At 46.9% G+C, this 15,454-nt stretch overlaps 1 protein-coding gene across 1 annotated transcript; it reads right to left on the reverse strand.

The window, feature by feature from the left end:
- Positions 1-1,728: 1,728 nt before the first annotated feature.
- On the reverse strand, positions 1,729-13,671 carry scaf11 (SR-related CTD-associated factor 11). Its single transcript, XM_068586982.1, has 15 exons — positions 13,512-13,671; positions 11,335-11,380; positions 11,007-11,152; positions 10,469-10,552; positions 9,749-9,828; positions 9,462-9,541; positions 9,332-9,369; positions 9,158-9,228; positions 7,751-7,876; positions 6,725-6,810; positions 4,178-6,415; positions 3,365-3,687; positions 3,077-3,247; positions 2,839-2,958; positions 1,729-2,097 (listed from the first exon to the last, which is right to left on the reverse strand). The coding sequence occupies exons 2-15, from the start codon at positions 11,351-11,353 to the stop codon at positions 2,002-2,004; spliced, it is 3,678 nt and encodes a 1,225-aa protein (XP_068443083.1). The 5' UTR covers positions 11,354-11,380; positions 13,512-13,671; the 3' UTR covers positions 1,729-2,001.
- Between the last annotated feature and the right edge of the window lie 1,783 nt (positions 13,672-15,454).

Consider the following 15,454-nt stretch of genomic DNA (forward strand, 5'->3'; position numbering starts at 1 on the left):
TTGCCGTTCAACCAAGTTCATTATTAGTGCTGACACATTGTACGCACACCAGGTAAACCTGCACAGGTGATCTCACTTAATTGGCTGATTAGACCTCGTCAGGGACGTGTGTGCGCATGCGGACAACGGTTGACGGTCATCTCTCCAACTAGCTTTGTTAGGAAAAGCACAGGTGTTGTTATGACGGTTCAGTTGCATTCAAGTGTCCCTGTAAACTACAGCAGCGTGAACGGATCAATTAACCTAAATTCAGCCACTCTGTAATTATGTCTACGCGCTTTTACTAGTGTGACATGCCAAAGTGTCTCAAGAGAAAACCGGTGTATTCCTAGTTATTCAGGATATAATTCCCCCATTTTCTAATCCCGCAGATTATCGACCCGTCGGGTCTGACTCACCGCTGTGATGCATTAGTCCAACGCGCAGCAACGAAACAGTGAAACATTGAACTCACCTGGACGGCAGAAACTCCAAATGCACGTTTCCCTCTGGATGTGTGAGCAGCTGAGCCGATGAGTTGTGCTGCCCCCTCGTGAACAAGTGTATTCTTTACATGGTTTTATCTGACTAATACTGTATACTCGTGCTCCAAACTACTGTACATTCACTTTGCACAGTGTGTTTTTACTTGCAGATAGTAAGGGGGACCCATTGTGCTTTAAAGACAAAGAAAACACATTGTTTTAAAGATGGTTTTTGGGAAGTGTGGAGCAGAAACATCACAGAAGGGACAAGGGCCCGATCCCAGTGTGGCCCCTCAGGCCTTAAACCTGAACCCTGAGGGGCTTTCTGACGTCACCTGTCAAGTGGTTGAGTGTGAGAGACTTTGGGTTGAACTGGTGTAAATACAAACAGGACAACATCTCACTTTACCATGATAACGTCAAAAATATACTGTGTGCAATTGTGGGTATTTATTTTATACGTTTTACTCCCTTTCAGTCTCTTTCCTCACGAGATGAGACGTCATTTCAAGTCATCTATTTGCTTTTTTTTTTTTAAACGGCTTCAATAACCAAACAAAATGTTTGATGAATAAATAAATATCCTGAGATTTTATGTGCTTTTCCATCTTTAATCCTCAATGTTGTATAAATGTAGTCTGCCTGGCTGCGCACACGCACACGCACACACACACACACACACACACACACACACACACACACACACCCTTCATGTTTTCTTCCCTTCGCGCGAGGCCTCTAACAAACACACAGCAGATCAGGAAGCAGCTACTTTATTTCACTACTCTCTGGATACTTTGCACAGATCGTGTTCACCCGTTGACATTTAATACACATTCAGGCCAAGGGCGGGGCTCCATATGATCTGCCCCCCTGTGCCTGACATTACAAACTCACTTCTGATTGGCCATCCCGCTCAGCGTCTTCTCGACCAATCAGGGCCCTGATTACAATCACACTCATCAGATTCCAGCCCTTAATTGAACCATGGAGATTAATAAAGGCAATGCACATGTCTTTTTTTAAACTAGGCCTCATCTGAAATATTATATAATATATATTTTTTTTTTTTAAAAGAACGTTGACAATATTCAATTAATAAGCGATGCGATCAGGATGCCATTGAGGAGGAATTCATCGTACCGGCACCCTGGAAGAGGCTCTCCACGACATGAGCTGACGCAGATGGCGGAGCGCTGCGTCTTTAGTATCAACCGTCCCACCCTCCACCCCTCCACCCTCCACCCTCCACCCTCCACCCCTCCTGCGCATCTTACAGTAGTTCCCCAGTCACATGATCTATGCAAAATAAAGGGCTCTTGCATTACAATTTCTGATTGGGTAATTCTTTTTCTAACAAAATATGAAAATCTATAGAAAAAAATCTTCATTCAATAAAAGGTAGATATCAAAAAAAGAAAATGTCGGCTCTCCGTTGTATTTCAGTTTGGAGGCTAAATTCCAGCCAGAGGAAATTGCACTTGAGCAGCTGAATGGGTCCGTGAGGGCATCGCCACGCCAGCAGCAGGGCCGGGTTTCATTTCTTGCGGGCGTGCTTGTATTTGTCCACGTAGGCCTTCACCAGGTTGGCCACCTTACTGGAGTTCACCTCGCCACTCTTGCTGTGACACACCTGAGAAAATAAAACGCAGTCGAGGCTCAACAAACCGTCACATTTATAGCAAGTATTGACTCGCACGACAAAGCCGCGAGCATGGGGATGTTGTAGAGAACGGTGCCGTCCTGAGCCAAAGACACGAGAGCAGACTACTGCTAACCAGATACTGGAAGTGAAGAGTCCCAAAAAGCAGGTCCTGAAGGACCTGAATTCAACACTGTGTTTAGCAAAGACAAGCTGACGCTGTTAGCATGCCTGGCTAGCTAGCTAGCCTTCAGTGGTACTTCAAAGGCTATGCGGCACTTCAGAAATAACCCGTACTTTGTGGGCTTACAGGCTAGATTTAAAGAGAAGCGCTGCATACAACTCGCACACCAACTTTGCAGCATTCCCCCTCTGTGTGGGAAGCAGGACCTGGATGCTATCCAAGCTCGGGCTAACGCTTCGCCGCTCCGTTCTGCTCTGCTCTTTGAAGACAGTTTATGCACGGGCGGAGGGAGTGTTGCGTTTGGCAAATCCCATCGGGTAGCCTGGTCTCTTGTAAAAGTGAAACATGAAAATCTAAAGTATTTGAGATAAGTAGTCAAACAGGACGACGTTGAAAGGAAAGGTCCGTCTAAACAGACATTCATACTTGTACTAACTAATTCTACTCAGCAATACAATAACAATGCTGTCTCTTCATTTACTTCAGCATTGATCATCACACAGACCAACACTACTGAGGGGGAGGGGCTTACGGGCAGAGGCATTTACCTTCTCTACCGCTTTACGGACAATCTCCTTGTACTCCTCCTTTGTGACTTCCTTCTTTTGGTAATAGGGTTTCATGGCGTTCTTCACCTCATTGACAGCTCTCTCTTGGATCTGTTGTTTCTGAAGCAGAAAGGGGAAGAAATCAAGATTACTAAAGAGAAATTGACCGAAACACACAGACATATTTTCTGGAAAGGCGCTTTGTGAAGGAGTGACATGCAGCACGGCGGCAGCGTACCTTTTCCTTTTTGGAGCCGTCAGCGTGAGCCTTGTGTTGGCCGTACTGAGTTGTAGAGGACGGTACAACATGGCTGTATGCCGACTGACCGTAACTCGCCGTTGCGACACCACCTTTGCTTGGGGTGGGAAGAAGGCCGGGTTTCCCATAACCCACCATTGTATTCCCCATCTAGGCCGAACCAAGACAAAACAGTATTTGTACATTCAATTTTTTTTATTTATTTTAAATGCTACTGGTCAAATCTCATCCCCAGCACTCGCCCTGTCCACTTCCCAATATACCGACCTGTGTCGCGTAGCCGTCGGGCTGAGCCGCTGCCGTCTGGCCGCCTTGATGCATGGGTGGAGGCGGTGGGGGAGGGGGAGGGAGGCCCTGAGCGCCGGCAGCGGGGACCTGAAGCAGCGGTACGGCAGAGTGGAGGTGCACTGGGACCTGAGGAGGCATGCCGTACGGCGCGGCGGGCTGCAAGCTGACCGGCAGCGCTCCTCGCTGGCCCTGCATGGGGTAGTGATGCTGCAGGACGTTCAGCTGAGGGGGCGCCGCGTTCATCACCGGCACCGGGGCGTTACCGGGCACTGACGGGGCGGACGGCTCGCTTTTGGTGGCATCTGGAGAACAAGGGAAATGACATTAAGAACTCTTGGTTGATTAAAGCACGGACGCTGGAATTGCTTCTATTTGTAAGTGCTGTATATTTGTTTATGTATAGCGCTATTAAATTAATTTACACAGATAAAAATGTGCATAAGATACTTCACACAATGCACGGTGGAAATAAAAGTGTGAGTAAAAATTGTTTAAAAAAAATAGATGTTCTGGTAAAACGTTTGATGGTCTTTCAATACATTTCACACTTGAGAAATTCCTCTCAAAGTAATAAAGTGCAGTTGCCTGAGGGTCATTTTTGTCTTGTGCCACAGTTGAGGCCTCAAGAAGAACACTAATCCCCCGCGCCATGACTACAGCGTGCATCTTAGAGGGACGTTTGGCTGACTCGTTGCTTGCTATTTGTCATCTGCGTTCCCTCAAGCAGGAGCGCATGTGTTTTTGGAGTGCTGATGAAGTGACTGCACAGAGACACTGAGGGCGGGCGGAGACCTGCTGCTGCCGGCTGCTCCTCCTCTTGTCGGTTCCATCCTCCCGGTCCTCCTCGCTCCCTCTTGGAGTAATAATCCTGAACGTCAGCGGGCAGCGTCCTCCTGACGGCCCAGCTGGATGCCGATGACCAGCCCGACCGGTCCATATTGTCTCCCGAGTCGGACTCTTTCCTCCGGCCACCGCCGCGGTTTTCATTGAAGCGGCTGTACGCGTCGTTCCCTGAATTGCCGCCTGAACCTGAGAAGTTGTTTCGGGGCTGCCAGCGGTTGTCGCCGCCCCGCCCTGAGCCCCGCCCGCGCTCTGACCCCCCGCGGCCCCGTGACTCCCAGCGCGGGCCGCCGCTTTTGCCGTCGGCATCGCGACTCTTTTCCGTGACCCAGTCTGGATTTTCCGACCAGCCCTGGCGTTCGGGGGAACTTTCCGTAGGCACGCCGTTTTCGGAGCGCCCAGCGCCTCCCTGCCTCCGTCCCTCAACACCGAACCCGCCGCCCTGCTCGGACCTCCAGCCACCTCGACGCTCCTTCCTCTGGGGAGACTGCTCTCTGGAGGCCGGCCGTTCGGGGCTGGGCCCTCGTCTGTAGGATCTTGTTCTGGATCTTGACCTGGACCGGGACTTGGACTTAGAGCGACTCCTGGAGCGCCGCCTCCTTCTTTCGCGACTGCGTTCCCTCCTAGAAGAGTCTCTCTCGCCGTCCCGATCACGGTCGCGGTCCTTCTCTCGGCTGCGAGCTCGGGACGAGCGGCTGGAGGGCGGGCTGCCGTCACGCTCTCTGGACCGCGAGCGCCTGGACGGCTCATGCTTGGAGTCCGTCTTAGCCGACCAGGTAGAGGTTGAGGAGTGGAAGCGAGAGCGCCTCTGCTTGCCGTTCTTCCTCTCTTGGCTCCTTTCTCTTTCCTGTTGCTCCTTGTCGCTCTCGTCCTTGGCCCCGTGGCTTGAGGAACCGGCGGGTTCCGCGGAGGCCGAGGCGGCACTCTCCTTCGGCAGATCCAAAACGGGACTGTCGGCCTGCGCGCTCACGGGTGAACCGCAGTCCATGGGGACAACTTTAGTGTCGTCCTTGGATGGACCGTCATCCTTGGTTCCGTCCACAGAGCCATCAACCACTGAAGGCTTAAGATCTGATGGAAACGTTTTAACATCAGCGTCCTCAGAGACTTTTGGTTCTGCGACGGACGAATTATCCTCAGACTCTGCGGCCGAGTGGGAAGCCAGACGTGGAGAATCCTCCTGCGATTCAGCCGTCACTGCTTTTAAAGATTCTTTGTCGTCGGCTTCTTCTGCACAAATCTCCTTGACGTCATTATCCTGCTCTGCCTGGTCGTCGCAGGGCGGAGACATCAAGTTGTCCAGCGGGGCATTGTCAGAGTGAGAGGGCGAGGCCCCTTTCTCAGAGTGAGAGGGCGATGGCGAGGCCTCTTTCTCAGAGTCAGAAGGTGACGGTGAGGCCCTTATCTCAGAGTGAGAGGGAGATGCCGAGGCCCTCGTCTCAGAATCCTTTCCTCCAGAGGAGGCGGGGCTTGCTGGCTCCTCCTCCTCCTCCTCCTGCTTGCTCTGGTCGCCCACTGAGCACAAACCGGGGCTGTAGGGAGCTGAGTCCGAGGGACAAGACAGGTCCTCGTCTCCCTCGTCTGATTTCGGTTCTCGTTCATGAGATCGTTCCGGAGCCTCATCGCTGTCCTGTCCCACGTCGTTGCTCAAGGGTTCGGCAACTCCGAGCTCATCAGCAGAGTGGTCTTCATTGAGGCTGCCTTCAGCGTCGTCAGACTGCTGCCGCTTAGAGTTGTTCAAATCCTGTTCCTGGTCAGTTTTGTCCTCCTCCTTCTCCATGGTGTCACATCCATCACCTTCTTCCTCCTCTTCCTCCTCCTCCTCGTCCTCCTCACTTGCCGCCGGGCTGCTTACGACTTGGGCAGATTTTTTTTTCCTTGCCGGGGCTTTCCGCTTCCCGCCGGCTTTTCGGTTCGTCACCCGCTTGCCCTTCCTCTTGGCCGGCGCTTTAGCCGCCCGTCCCGGCATGGCGGACTGGCCGGTAGGCGAGTCGGAGTCTGACGCACTGGACTGCGGCGGCGATGACGGATCAGACGCGGGAGCCTCCTCCTGGCTTTTACTGTTGCGTCCAGAGCGCCTGGACGGTAGAGACTTGGCCTCTTTGGTGGGAGCTTTGGAGGTCGAAGCTCGACCGCCTCTCTTCTCCCCTCCTTTGGGACACGTGATGGCGCAGACGACGCCCTGAAACACTGTGAGAGAGAAACCATATGAGCAGAGCCCAGAAGCTGCCAAACATTTCTCATGAGGAATCATGTAGAAATCTACCAGGTGACCAGGTGAGCAGGTAGATTCTGTGTCCAATTGTTATGCTACTTAATAACAAACATAATTTCCTCCAAATATATCATATAATAAAGCTTGACTGACTTAAAACAACAATTAACAGAGTCTAAATAATATACATGTCCAAATAATGAATTTATTTTTGTGTTCATCCTTTTGTTCACACAGGTAATGAGTTCCAATCTGAACAAACGCCGGCAACAGACGAGACTCACCAAAATGGCCGGGGCCAAAGGGAGAACTGGAGGTAAAGGGAGACGGAAGAGAGCTGTGGTTCCACCCAGAGGGATGGAAACTCTGCCTGTAAACAAAACAACAAAGAGACCGAGCCATCAGTTACACTGATAAAATAAAACAGTGAAGGCAGAAGTCCTACGTCTTATTATTATTTTAAAAAGGTGAAAAGGCGCGCAGGAATACCAAATTTACTTGGTGAAGCACGTTGATGGTAACAACTGCTCAGCACCGCTAACACAGAGCACCGCTAACACAGAGCACCGCTAACACAGAGCAGCGCTAACACAGAGCAGCGCTAACACACAGCAGCGCTAACACAGAGCAGCGCTAACACAGAGCAGCGCTAACACACAGAGCAGCGCTAACACAGAGCAGCGCTAACACACAGCACCGCTAACACAGAGCACCGCTAACACAGAGCACCGCTAACACAGAGCACCGCTAACACACAGCACAGCTAACACACAGCACCGCTAACAGAGCAGCGCGCTCTGGTCTTCATTAGCAGTTTGAGTTTGAGCAACTTTTCTCCTGGACAGTTTGAGCGAGAGAAAACCCACCAATAGCTCGACCGTGGAGAAGCTTTTATTTCAGTGAGCGCGCTCTGATGGTGGAATTTTCAGTCCGATCTCTGGCCGCTGTATCAGCCAACGCTAACCACAGGGTCAAATTGAAGCCTTGTAATTATCGTGGAGCAATGTTCACTTTAATTCTCTTTCCAACACATCCGTCTCCTTTCTTGGTTTCCCCTAGATCTAACTGGACATGCAGCGTGTCATCCCTCTTTCACCTCACGGTCCTCTCCCTTTCTCTCGCTGCTCTAAGAAATAAAAGCCAATAAAAGCCTCAAAATAATCCTAAAAAACAACAAGTAAACTGCTTTGACAGGCCGTGAAGGGGACAGGCTTCCAGCGTGTTTGGTGTGAACATGGCCTTGGAGGGAGCTTCACGGTCACAGACGGGGCAGTCGAAGCATTAAAAATGGTCAGTTGGGGTTTTCCTACCTTGAGGTGCCGTGAACAGGGATGGAAGCAGCAGGAGAAAGCCACGGACAGTCTTGCGCCTGGGGTTTGCAGTGTTTGAACCCGGTGTCGTATGGTATGTCCTCGGCCACCCACACAGGCTCTGCACTGCACGAGAAGGAAACCAAGAGCAGAGTTTTTAATGAAGCACCTCCAAGAGTTAAAAGGGATAGGTTGTTTGAAGCGGGACTGTTTGAGGGACTTATCCATGGTTATTGTTTTAGCTGCAGTGGATGGTGGTCAACAAGGAACTGAAGCAGGAACCTCCGCTCTCTTCAAAAGACAGCAGACTCCATTAATCCATTGTCTGGATCGGATAGTTTGCCTGTTATTGTGTCACTTTGGCGAATGCAAACGAACCGCTTTGAATTACCAAAGTCACACAATGACACAAACTAACTGAGCGAGTCAGCGGAAGAACAACCACTTCTGTGTTCTGTGGTGCAACGACTGTTTTTGTCAAAGGAGTCTGGTCGCTTTGAAGAGAGCAGAGATGACGGCTTCAGTTTCCCGTCAGAAAGGGCTCGCTGGTGGAAGGTATGAAAATCTATTTAGTGTACATTTGAACTGATACTGATTTATTGACTTGTTTGTGTTGCTGCTGCCCGTTTTTACAGCGGTACATTGTTTTGCCCGTGCTGTCTGTTCCTCGAGGGGGCGTGCTGACCGCCATCTACGGTTTGGATGAGTGCCTCACACGACCCACCTTCAAATAATCCAAACTGCTTTGAAGCCAAACCACTTAGACTCTCGCTGCAACATTAAAGTCAACACAAATCTCACATCCCTCCTCAACTAGATGATGCTGATTTACTCCGTTTGCTTAAATGATGTCAATATGTAAAACCAAGTTTACCTTTACACCTTCACACTACACTAACATTTCATCTTAGGTACTGTCGTGTGTGCACTTTATTGTAATTATATATTCTACTGTAGAATTGTATATTTAACTTGTAAATATTGCTCCCATTATTGCACCTTGTTTATCATCAAATGCTTATTGTTAAATGTTACGCATCACCTGCCAGAACAAATTACTTGTATGTGAGAACATACACGGCAATAAATGGTTCTGATTCTGATTGGATAAATACAATTGCTATTAAATGTTTGAATTAGGCGTTTTAATTAGACCATTTGAAGTAATGTGGCTTGTACTCCAGCAGGGGGCTTTCTGGAAATGTTGCCCTGACCCTTTGCCCTCTCTGTAAATTAGGCTACTGCAATTCTCTACGGTGAAATGCTTGAAACTAGTAAGCCAAGCAACTAGTCAGACAGATAATTGGCACATCAAAGAATCGTTTTGTTCCTTTACACAGTGTTTAACTGCACTTGTCATAATTCGTCATTACGTTATAATTCGTCACAGAGGGAAGCGTGACTCACATGTCCTGAGTCGACGTCGTTACTGACACACAGGGAGACGGTGACCAAGTGCAGCACTCGGTTCCTCTCACCTGGAGAAAACACAAACACCGATGAGACTGAACTCTGAGGTCTCATTCACAACACACAAACACTGGAGACATGAGACGACGACAAAGGAACTCATGAAAACACCTTTTTTCTGCACAGTGAGGAGGGGTCATCCTCGTTACCTGGGAAAAGACATTTACAGACTGTTATACCGTGTTTACAAAATGAGTCGGCTGTCCATACATCTGGAGGAAGAGAAGTTATGGGAACATACATTTCCTCACAAGTCCTTTTGTTTTGCCGTCTGCCGTCCTCTCCACCTTTTGCCGTCTCAATCTTCTTGCCGGCTTGCTTCTGAAAAGAAAACGTTCAAATAGTTCAAGTTGATTTCATAGTCCACAAAATCCGGATGACACACAATTTTACACCTCATCACCTGATTAATTATTGATTAAGTAGATATCATTAAGTCATTTATATAATCTCTGTAAAGACCTTTGATACAAATACTAACTTTATGATCGGACGGAAAAATAAATAAATAAAAAGGCTCACACTCACTTGAGACAGACTTTTTGTTCGGGGTTTCTACAGCAGCAACTCTCAGCTTCAGGGGGAGTCGCTCGTTTCCTCACAGGAACCTTAAAACAACGAGGACAGACGCACATTTCATTCACACAGAGGTCAGTCGAGGATTTCTGGGTCCGACGAACAACTGACCCGGCTTCATTTTATATTTTTGTGATCCATTGGAGAGAGAATGACGACATCCACGATGAATTAACAAGTCTACAAGTGGCGGCAGGGTACGCGTGATACATGTGTGTGCACGTAGAGAGACTGAGGCAGTGGGCGGGGCTAGGTAACGACCTCTTGTGTACAGTTCATCTGCAGTTCATCTGCAGTTCATCCGCACAACGCAGCAGCTTATGACACCACAAAGGTACAGGATAAAATACACAGTAATGTCCCCCGCGTGACCGCAGTGGCCCTGCATTTGAGAGAACCACTCGTCTATTGATTGACGTAACAGCAGGGACCAACCGCCCAGCCTGTGAACTACCAGTACAATCTAGTTCTGTGTGTACAGAGCCAGATTACAAATAGCATGCAGACACGTGAATGCCCAAAAACAGGCGCCAAAATGACTTTCAGATGGGTTTCCTTGGGTTTACTGTGTTGGATTGAGAAAAGACAGAATAAGCAGCACATGGACTCTTTTGAAGGCACAAGCAGCCGTGATATCCTCTGCCCTGAGAGAGACAACGCAGGGGGACTGACCTGCACACAGCTGAGATTCCCGTCCCATCTGTAAACGTTTGTGAAAGGTCTTCTGTCCACCGGGCAGGAAGGAGCCCTCTGCAACTGTAACGTGAATAAAACAAGGATCAAACATTTAAAAAAAACACTTCAGGCTGGTATAAATGCTTTAGAGGCTCTTCCAGTCTGAAATAAATGATATTCTGGAGGAAACAACGTTTTATTTTTAGCATAAAAATGTAATAATGTTTTTTGGTGCAAGGCCAATTTCAGTAAATGAGCTTAAAAACTCAAAAACATTGATTACGTCCTGAAAAAAATCTTCATAATTTAGATGCAAGAATGAGCTTACTAGTTCAATAAACTGCATAAACTCATATTTCAAACAAGTTTATAAGCCACCTAGAGGAGTCCTGAACTGTTTTTAACACCCATCGAGATTATATTCTCAAATCCAAACTGGCCCTGTAATTCACTTTTTAAATCACTATTTCATATCTACACTATCACAAATTTCATCAAATTAAAAAAAATGGAATAGAGCTGCACTGAGCGTCACCTCTGCCCATGTGAGGAGACATCTGAGGCAGAAGACGTGGCAGCAGCTGTCGGGCATGGCCAGCTCGCCTCCAGCCAGGACGCCCAGGCAGATCGGACACCTCTCTGCCTCCTCAGCGTCCGACCCATCCGGCGGGCCCTGGCCGCCTGAACACACACAAACACAGGGTTTTTAATTATTCATCCACTCGGCACTAAGATAAAGGTTTTACAATGTCAGGATGCGTGGATTTACTCGGACTATCGGGTCATGCTGGTCATGCATACATACCACAACACATCATCGCAACATTTGATCTAGAACATAATTGTGCCGAGTCAAGTCTCACCACTTCCAGCTCCAGTCATCTCCGCCCCGGGCTGTCCTGATCACCACTACAACACACAGGAGGAGAGAAGATAGAGATGAAGGGGTCGTTGTTTCAAGTAAAATGTAACAGCAGCAAGACACAAAATAAAATACGACGAAAGACCAATTTGTTTTAGTGACTTGAAAGTGCTCAATTGGCATGTTTTAATTTCCGAGGGCTAGTGGTTTGCAATGCTGACATCATCTTCACAACTTACTGAGGAGTTGTATGACGACGTGTGTTGTGATATTCTGTTTTAGATGAGGACATAACACAACTGCTTCCGTGACTGAGTCACAAAGTCAAATATACTACTGACAAAACAATAGACTTTGCAAAAGTAGCTGCCTCGGCAACCCAGACCAGGATGAAGCAGCAGAAAATTGATGGATGTTATGAATAAATTGTCCAGCTCTAGCATCCAGAGTAACAAAAAAAAAAAATCAGGTTTATGCCACAAACCCCGCATTGCAGAAACAACATTCAGCCTAATTTAGTCTCAGTTTTCACACATAACAAATTGAGCTTGTAGATGTAAAGCTGTGGTCGGACAGAAAGCGAAACCAACTTTCGCCTCGCATCATCTGCGCAAATTTGACTGCTGAACTGTTTGTGTTCATTTTCCTCGAACAGCAGAAGCACCACCTGGACGTTACCTGTGCAATAGCTAGCCAGTGTGCTAGGTGTTTGTGTGGAGAGCTTACGGCACAGCTCATACGCACACAAAAAAACAACACTTTCGCTAATGACGATGATACAGCTAATGTCACCTTCTCAAATGGAAAAAGGAAGTTTAGGAGAGTCAGAAATCCTCTCATTTTCAGTATCACACATCTGGCGGCTGCAGAAAGTAATCCTCCACTTCATTTAAAACCTTTGATGCATATTTCTGGCAACAGTGTGTCCTAAAACTTTGCAGCTCAAGAAATGGCTGACAATATATATCTTAACCATCATTAGTATATTTAGCCATTAATCACTTTTATTTATTTCCTGCTGCAAACTAGTAGTATATCTTAATTTTTTTTTAACTGTTAACCTCTAATTTGCACTTGAAAAACAGTCAAGTAGGCTTCTACGTGGGAAAAATATATGTTGGCAATAAGTTTCTCAAATTTAGAAAGAAATAATTGTAATACTTTTAAGAATCAAACACTTAATTGATTACACAGAAGATTGACCAAATATATCAATGGAAATAATGGAAAGTATTGTTGGTTGCAGTCAGTCAAAGCTCTTAAGTGAAATATTTGTTATTATATTTGACTTGCTCTTTGTTCAGATAACAGTGGCCTAAAACCCATATATAGATCCTATTTCAGTTATGTTTCACATGCTTGAACGTCCAGAATACAAACTTGACTGTTATTTACCTTCAAGCCACAGTGAACTCACCTAGATCTAGAAGTCAGTCAGACTTTTACGAAGGCGTGACACATCTGATCCGGAACCAGTCTTGTGTTTTTGCCTCTTTAATTGGGGCGATTTTAGATTGAACTCGTGTAAAGGGAAACCTTTTCAACAGAGCCTCGGTGTTGGGAAAGCCCTCACGTTTCATTAACAATCACATTAAATAAACCACGTCAACGCGGACCACTAGACACGAGCCTTGTGCACGCGCTGCCATTTCAACTTGTGCATCGAACACTTGAGCCTCAACCAAGAGTGAGCCTGACGTCAGCTAACATTATCATGTCAGTTTACGCTGAATTGGGCGATTGGTGTGGCTGAGAATCAAATGAGTTGATGAGCAGAAACTCGTGAAAGCGGTTTGCTGCTCGGATCCAGCACGGCCTGGCTCCCAGAGAGACAAAATTAGCACCAACTTGATCAACCAGTGCCAACACGACGATGACAACATGATTGTTGATGGTTAGCCAGATAGCTATTGCTAGCTAAAAACACAGCTACATATGGGCTAGCTGGTTGTTGTTAGCACGGAAGCAAACATGGCTAAATAGTTTCTAATATTAGCCTCGATAATTACATTGAAGGTCACAAGTTAGCTAGCGAGCTAGTTAGCGGCAAGCGAGTGTAGCTGGAAGCTATGTAGCTGCTTTGAACAACAGCACCTGCTTACGTCGTTTGCAGCTCGCTCGCAGCTAGCTGCAGTTAGCGTTAGCTGCAGTTAGCTAGCAGCAAGTGTCGTTACTCACCTTTAAGCGCTGCTGCAGCTGCTTTGCACCTAGTAGACTGGTGTTAGCGTCCAAGCTAGTGCTATGAAATTCTGACGACGCGCACTATCCGGGAGATGTGTTTCGCTAAAAACGGAGCGCAGCTTTCTGAAAGTCTCAGCCACATGTCTCGCGGTCTGGCTGAGAGTTGGTGCCGCTGGCGCCCCCTAGCGGAACCACCGCGCGTTACAGCGCAGAGTGGATTTATCCCTCTGCTGCTATTTACAGTACAAAGAAAAGCAGCAACAGGTGACCGAGTCGCCAAAGACTAGATTCAAGTTCCACTTGGTTAAAGTCGACTGGACTTGACCGACTGGCTTTGTTTGTTGATTTATGTGCCGGATAAGTTGCTGATGAGGGACATCATCCGCACTGTTGGTCGGTTTTTAAATGCATTCATTTTAAATAATAAAATGACTGATAGCTGAATTCCATTTAGCTGCTTTGATTTCAGGGTCTTGCACTCGTGCGAAGGAAAGTATAAAAGAAGAGATTGTGTCTCTACATGCAGAACTCACATTGGTGCCAAGTCAGTGCACACATTTAATTGTAATAGAGAATTTATGATATCAATAACTAACCAAACATCAAGCGGTTATTTATATTAATATGACTTATATCAGGCAGTTCTTTATACTATTGTCAGGGGGTGGCCGCAATCACCAAATGTTATAACATTATACCGATATGAACCTGAACCTTTATACATATGTATGTGAATCCCTAAGGCAAACTCTACATACGTGTTACCGAACATCAACATCACCCAATGTTTTATTTGAAAAAGTATTTTTCAGTCGAAGGAGAAAACAACACACATATGATGGGTTGTAGTGGGATCTGCCATGCCCGCTCCATTCCCTTTGATAAAATCAGCACTAAAGTCTGGCATAAATGCAAAATTTAGAGTGCCGTCACAGTGACGTAATGACACTTCCCTTATTATGGGTGCTTCTCTCTTATGCATGCGGGCTCAGCGTCACTCTCCCTGCAACACTTAAACATAACTGACGAGAGTGATGTCTTGGCATCAGAATGTTGATAGTTTAGTTTAGATGGTGCTGCAGAAGCACAGGTGTAAATAATAACGTTAATGTTGGTTTAATTCCATTTCGCTGCTTCAGTTTCACAGTCCTGGTATTGTGCATGCTGCTCACTGTCATACTGTCATTACTTTGGGGAACAATCTAATAGACTCAAGCCAACTCAATGTGAAATAGTGCACTATTACAACAAGTCTGTATTTAATCCATTATTTAACGCAAGGGTTTCATGCAGACACAAGCCACGTCTTATATCTACAGTTGTTTAAATAAGCATGATAGCTATCATGACTAAAAACAGGACACTATCTATTTTAACCCAAACCTCAGCAGAGATCAGATTCCCTGAACCTTTTGAATGCAAAAACCTCAATCCAAGACGGAGGCCAAAATAAACCAACATCAGTGTCTCTCACTGTGCTTCAAGGGCGGACAAAATGTGAGACTGTGGAGTCTTTTGATGAATTCTGAAAGTTCTCTGTAATGTAAGATTAAGCACAAAGTATGTTTTGGGAGCTGTGGGAAGTGGAGCGCTCAGTAAAGTCATTAACAATTCAATTACGTTGAAGGGAACAAGCCAAAGGAAAGCGTCCAGTGGTTAAGCAGAACAAAAGGATCAGCTTGCCAGCAAATGGAGCTTGTTCGGTTATATCAGACAAGAGGCCGGTTTGAAGTCCCGACTAGCAACCATGAAAACTGAGTGCTGAATATTAAAAGCTCTGGCATCTGTTCAGCCGTCTCTTATTCAGCTCACAACACGGGGAGCTGTGATGAATCCTGGCAACGTCTCAGTCAGAGTCTCTCCACCAGTAGGTCCCGGTCTTTTTGATCAGAATGCCCCGTTGGACGAACTCCAAACATGGTCATTTGAATTTGTTTCAA

Source organism: Clinocottus analis, unplaced genomic scaffold (assembly GCF_023055335.1).
Source record: "Clinocottus analis isolate CAN_PGR_092001 unplaced genomic scaffold, fCliAna1.0.p SCAF_20, whole genome shotgun sequence".
Classification (NCBI taxonomy): domain Eukaryota; kingdom Metazoa; phylum Chordata; class Actinopteri; order Perciformes; family Cottidae; genus Clinocottus; species Clinocottus analis.